This window comes from Nicotiana attenuata, unplaced genomic scaffold (assembly GCF_001879085.1).
Source record: "Nicotiana attenuata strain UT unplaced genomic scaffold, NIATTr2, whole genome shotgun sequence".
Lineage (NCBI taxonomy): Eukaryota > Viridiplantae > Streptophyta > Magnoliopsida > Solanales > Solanaceae > Nicotiana > Nicotiana attenuata.
The window spans coordinates 186,459-192,927 of record NW_017670592.1 but is presented as its reverse complement, the minus strand read 5'-3'; the positions used below and the strand labels follow the sequence as shown (position 1 = coordinate 192,927).

Here is a 6,469-nt window from a genome sequence, read left to right as displayed (position 1 = left end):
TGTCATTGAGCAAGAGACTACTGAGATAAGAAAATCCAAAAGAACCACAAAGATGGTTACAGGATTATGTGACCACAACAAGAGGAAATTCCTCATATCCTCTATCTAACTACTTGTCCTATAGCAAGTTAACTGATAAGTGCAGGAGTTTCTTGGCAGGAATCTCAGAGCTGACAGAACCAAAGACCTTCAGTGAAGCATGCAAGGACAAGAGGTGGGTTGAAGCTATGAAAGCTGAAATTAAAGCCTTGGACGGCAATCAAACCTGGGATGTTGTTGATCTTCCAACAGGCATGAAGGCCATTGGCTCAAAATGGGTATATAAGATTAAGTATAAAGCAAATGGTGAGGCAGAAAGGTTCAAGGCCAGATTAGTATCCAAGGGTTATAGCCAAAGAGAAGGGCTAAACTATAATGAAACATTCTCACCAGTTGCCAAGATGGTAACTGTGAGACCAGTTATTGCTTTGGCTGCTTCTAATGGCTGGAATATATCACAAATGGATGTGTACAATGCATTCTTACAAGGGGATCTTTATGAAGAAGTATATATGGAACTTCCTCAAGGTTTTAGGAGACAGGGGGAGACAAAAGTCTGCAAGCTGTTGAAGTCATTGTATGGGCTTAAACAGGCCTCCCGCCAATGGAATATTAAGCTTAGTGAAGCACTAACAGCTGCAGGATATGTTCAAAGTTTATATGACTATTCACTATTTACTAAAAGAAAAGGAGATGACTTTGTAGCAGTGTTGATATATGTGGATGACCTATTGATTACGGGTAGCTGTGAGGAGTTCATTAATGAGACAAAAGCTGTTCTTCACCAGAAGTTCAAGGTGAAGGATCTTGGTGAGCTCAAATATTTTTTTGGGAATTGAAGTCATGAGGTCCAAAGAAGGGATATTGTTGAATCAAAGAAAGTACTGCCTTCAACTCATTTCTGATTTGGGGCTGAGTGGTGCTAAGCCAGTTTTAACTCCAATAGATCTTAACCAAAAGTTCACCTCTGCTGAATTTGACAGACACACTGGGATTGCAGGAGATGAAGTCCTATCAGATGCAAATGAATATCAAAGATTGATTGGTCGATTGATCTATTTGACTATCACACGATCAGATATTGTATTTGCAGTACAAACACTCAGTCAATTCATGCAAGAGCCAAAAAGAACTCATTGGGATGCTTCTATGAGAATAGTCAAATATTTGAAGCATGAACCAGGCATGGGAGTGCTCCTAAGCAGTACTGAAGCAAACTGTTTAACATGTTTTTGTGATGCAGATTGGGCGAGTTGTCCAAATACAAGGAGGTCTGTAACTGGATACTTAGTCAAATTTGGCAATTCACTTACCTCATGGAAATCCAAGAAGCAGCATACAGTGTCAAGAAGCTCGGCAGAAGCGGAATATAGAAGCCTGGCAGCTGTGACAGCAAAAGTAGTTTGGTTATTAGGACTGTTTGCTGAGCTTGGAGTGCCCACCAAGCAGCCTGTAGAAGTCTATTGTGATAGCAAAGCTGCTCTTCAAATTGCAGCCAATCCTATCTTCCATGAACGCACCAAACATATTGAAATCGACTGTCATTTTGTACGTGACAAGATTAAACAAGGAGTGCTTTGCACGCAGTTTGTGGGGACTAAAGATCAGCCAGCTGATCTTCTAACCAAAGGGCATGGGCAGTCACAACATACATTTTTACTAGGCAAGCTTGGAGTGCTTAACATTTTGCACCCTCCAGCTTGAGGGGGAGTGTGAACTATTGTACAGTTAGAGTTGGTTGTAATTAGTGTTAATTGTAGTTAGTTCGTATGTTAGCTTAGCTAGTCAGCAGATTAGTTAGTTAGTTATATGTGGGGCCCAGTAGCTAAGTTAACACATGTATATAGTATGTCTCCTTATTCATTTTCAATACACAGAAAATCATTTTCTCTCAACTGCCTTTATCTCTCTCTCTCTCTCGAGTTTATTCCCCATTTCAGACCCAATCTCAATTGCTTGATGAATCTAGATATTGTGCCCAGATTCATCAAGCTCACAATGTGAACCCACTAACTTTTGCCTAGACTCTCTATTCATACTAAATGTTCATTAAATACATAAGAATATTTAGCTTAGAACCCAGTTCATTAGTCCGATTGTCATTATATATTACCTTGAAATCGTTATAGGACCCTATAAACTTAAAATTCTGGATCCGTTTCTGGTTAAATGAAATCCTTGTTAATATATTCACCATTCTAGAAGAAATTATCACGGATTTATCAAAGTAAACCTTGTTTGGTAGAGGAAAACTTAAAACGCTTAAAGGACAAAAAAGTAAGAAAGTTGTGAATGGCGTTTTTATTCAGCTATCAAAATAGAAAATGCGCAAGTCAAACAAAGGAGTAGAGTATATGTTTAAGGCCAAAAATGTCGGGAAGAGAATAGTTGCCGCGTACTTAAATCTCAATACTGACAGTGTATAGTGGGTCCCATATATAGCCTGTCCAATTCCTTCTCCTTCCTATAAATTCCTCCAATTATTTTCCCCACTCCTTATTCTCATCACAAATTATAATTATAATTTTCGCCGGAAAATCCCCCAAAATTTTCCCTTCCTTTCAAATGAAGAAATCAGGAATTTTGATTGCCTCTGTAACTGCAGCTTCTGCAACTGCTATTTCTTCTTCTAAAGTTCGAATTTCTCGTCATCAGGTAAAAAATTCCGTTCTCTGTTCTCTCCCGTTTCTATTGACTTAAATTCTGAAACAGATCTATAATTTTAAATCAGTAGATTAACAGGGATGGAGCTAGTAAGAGGAAAGGAGTGTATAGAAAATTATACTATGTATATAGGTTAAAAATTAATTTTTATAAATATATATTAAATTTTGAACCTCTTTCTCAATTTTTTTAGCTCTGCCATTAGGAGAGGAGGTTTTAATGATCCCGTTCATAAAAAGTTATACTTTGCAATTGCAAATAGGATGAAAATTTAATTTTATTTGTTACATATAAACTCGGTTGAATTTTATTGATATTGCGAAAAATTCGTATTAGTATTTTTTGAATGTCCTTATATAAATTTTTGGCTCCACAGCTAGATATGGTGTACAATTGTGCTAACTAGTTATTTGAGATAATTGATTTAGATTTTAGTATAAGTTTAACTATTTAACATATATATTCATTGAGTTAAAAAAAAAATGAGTATAATTTACCAATGGATATGGTTAGAGTTAAAAGTAATTAGTCTATTTGAATCGGCCAATTCTTAATTATCTAGTTAATAAAGAAAATTTCGCATCTCCTAACTAAAACTTTGTGGCGTGAAAAGTAAGCTTTTTTTTCGCCCTCCTTGAATTTTGGTCCCTTTTATTTGTAGAATGAAAAAGCTTATTTTTTCTTCTTCTTCTTTTTGGAAAAAAATAAATAATTCAGGATGATAGTTCGAAGAAGAAGGATGGAAACTCTTCAAAATCAGTGTCAGCACCTGCATCTTCAGATAAATTTGCTCCGAAATTTGATGGATTAAGATTTATTGAGACGCTGGTTACTGCTCACAGATAAGTCAAATTTCGGCGAATTCTTGAGCATTTACAAGAGGCAGTAAAATTTTTGACGGATTTATAGGAAATATCAGAGGAAAAAATGAATTTGTATGATAATTACGTTTTTTTTTTTGGAAGTTTATCTTCTTTTTTTTATTTGGGGTAATTGATTTATCATTTCTGGCTTCCTGTTATGCATTTTTCTGTATAACTCAATTATTAGCCAATTGATAACTCTGTATTGGGGGCTCTGTTTTTCTATTTCAATTGTAGAGGAACAGAAAAGGTTGAAGGTGTTATGAAACAATAAAAGAACAACAATATTATTGCAGAGAAAGAGAGAGGAAATTCTTATTGAATTTGGGATGAATTACAATAGAATAGAACCTTCTATTTATAGGGAGAGGGTGGCTTAGCCACCAAGTAATGAACCCTAAAATCTCTCTAAATATAGACATTCACCATAAATATAATTGTATTTATAACACTCCCCCTTGAATGTCTATTCAACAGATAATGTGCCTCGTTAAAACCTTAACTAAAATAAAACCCAGTGGGAAAAAAATTCTAGAGAAGGAAAAAGAGTACACATATCTAACAATATGCCTTTTGGTTGCCTCGTTAAAAACCTTGCAAGGAAAATCCAGTGGGACAAAACCTTGTAAGGAAAAAAGAGTACAACGCGTATTAACTCCCCCAGATGAGAACATCAATTCATATCCTTGAGCCTTCGCATCCCAATCTTGTGCACTAGCTTCTTGAAGGTTGACGTTGGCAAAGATTTGGTGAATAAATCCGTCATATTAACTCCAATGAATATGTTGCACCTTGAAAATCCTCGCTATCACATTATCATGCTTATAGTTATAGCAAGATACATATGTGCACAAATTGCACTAAGGATGTAGTACTTCAAGATCAAGAATTGTATATGCTTCAAGCAATTTAAATCATTTGGGGATTGTCATATAAGTATAGTCAAATAAGCCATTTAAATAGACTTTAGATGCATATCAACTTTTCATGTCATGCTAGACATATAAGATAAATAAAAGTGATTGCACACACTATTGACTTTATACTTTCAAGTGTTTGAACTGCAGGTCCAAAACAACATGTCTTTCATATGAAACCAATTCTACTTGAATTGTTTCTATAGACATAAGATCCTCATATATATATTTAGCGCTATTATCAATGTCGTCGACAAACATTTTATATTGGTTCCAACCTCGTTATTTTTCATAAAGACATAACATAGAGATCTCTTCATTCATATTTTCAGGTACCTGAATCTCTCCTGAGATTTTATGAAGTGTTATGTCATGTGATCTTCTAGATCACTTGCCTCCTTATTATGATCATTTTGATCATTTGCTCATCTTCTATATTAAGAAGTTTATTTGAAACCGATTTGTCTATATGCTTTAAGCGTACCATAGACTTTGTCCTTCTAGGACTTAATATGAGCATTTGCAATGAGAATATAGTTACTTTCTTTGGGTCAGCAAATGCGTCCGACATGCTTTGCAATATATTGCACATGAATTATCCTTTATGAACTTCAAGTTCATATTATCTTATTCGAGGATCTAGATGTACAAATGATAATTCATTCCACGTAACTTTTCTCAACTGTTGTATCTTGTCTCCCCCTCATGTTAGAAAAACTAACTTGTTTCCTCAACTTTGAGAATCCACCTTTGTGCGTTATGGTGTTAATCAAAATATACACCGCACATCAATAATAATAAGATGGAATTATTTGGTTCCAGACCCTGAACCACTTGTGAGGGGAGAAAATAATATACTTTGGTATATAACGTATATCAAACTGATATAGATAACTTTGTTCTCATAAGCAATCGTTTAGCTATTAAGTGGAGCCACTCAATAAATCATTTTTCTAAACCAACTGTGATGTAAACCAACTTATCAAGACGAACTATCTTGAATAAAAAATCTGAAAATTATGCTCTAAATCAAATTATTGAGCAAGTTACCTCGCAAACACCATGTTGCGGGTTATTGATAATCGCGCATGTAACCATCTCATAGATGCATCTTATGTGGTATACATGGCAGATGAATGGACCCATATTCACCTTTGATATTTTCAGCATTCATGGGATTCAATCCCAATTTTAGTTGGTCATTTAATTAATGAGAACATGCAACATAAGAGAATTTGTAAAGAACTTTCTAGTTCTTTAATATTTACCCATGTGAATTCTCTTTTATTTTTGCACATCATGCTTAAATTGATATGGCTAAACTGATTATGCCAACTAGATAAATTATCAATATTGATAAAGACTAGGTTTACACCATGACGTGTGCAATTATCAATAAACTCCAAGTGTATTATGATAAGGGTTTTTATATCAATAAATATCCACTTCATTGTGGTATTCTTTTGTTTATGTAGTACAAATTGGAGAATAAAGCGGGTAGCTTTTCACATACATATTACCCTGCTACAAGATGTAGTAATAGAAGATATTAAATCTTTCCTTTATTTATAGTCTCAATATAATCAACCGCTTTCGCGTATACTTTGGAAACTGAATAAGTTTCTTTGAGACTTACTACAACACAATATCTTATTGGTAATTAATTGTGTTTCTCCAAAATAGTATAATTGGCTCTTGCAGAGTTCTCAATTAATTTTGTAGTACCACATATTCATCAACACCCATATGGTGAATATCTCTTTTAAAGAGAAAGTTATACCATTATGGTTATGGTCAAAATTACATGCAAGATTTGTTTCTTGCATTACCGTTGACTTTTAATAATCACAATGCCAAAATATTTTGGCGTACAATAGGTACGTGACCAATGACCATTCATGCCATAATAATGATATTATTTTCTTATATCATCTCAAACCTCCTTCTAGAGGTGAGTGTGGTATATACCACTAGCACGCTCATATT

General features: G+C 34.5%; 1 protein-coding gene across 1 annotated transcript; it reads left to right on the top strand.

Annotated features, from left to right (window-relative positions):
* The first annotated feature begins 2,526 nt into the window (after positions 1-2,526).
* LOC109241340 lies at positions 2,527-3,791 on the top strand. The gene is made up of 2 exons (XM_019408073.1): positions 2,527-2,694; positions 3,421-3,791. Exons 1-2 carry the CDS (start codon positions 2,605-2,607, stop codon positions 3,547-3,549), a joined length of 219 nt encoding a protein of 72 aa, XP_019263618.1. The 5' UTR covers positions 2,527-2,604; the 3' UTR covers positions 3,550-3,791.
* Positions 3,792-6,469: the final 2,678 nt, after the last annotated feature.

Excerpts from the sequence above, each read along its gene's own strand:
- LOC109241340 (XM_019408073.1), top strand. The coding sequence starts at position 2,605 with ATGAAGAAATCAGGAATTTTGATTGCCTCTGTAACTGCAGCTTCTGCA. Across the intron at positions 2,695-3,420 it reads TTCGAATTTCTCGTCATCAG|GATGATAGTTCGAAGAAGAA; the intron begins GTAAAAAATTCC and ends TAAATAATTCAG.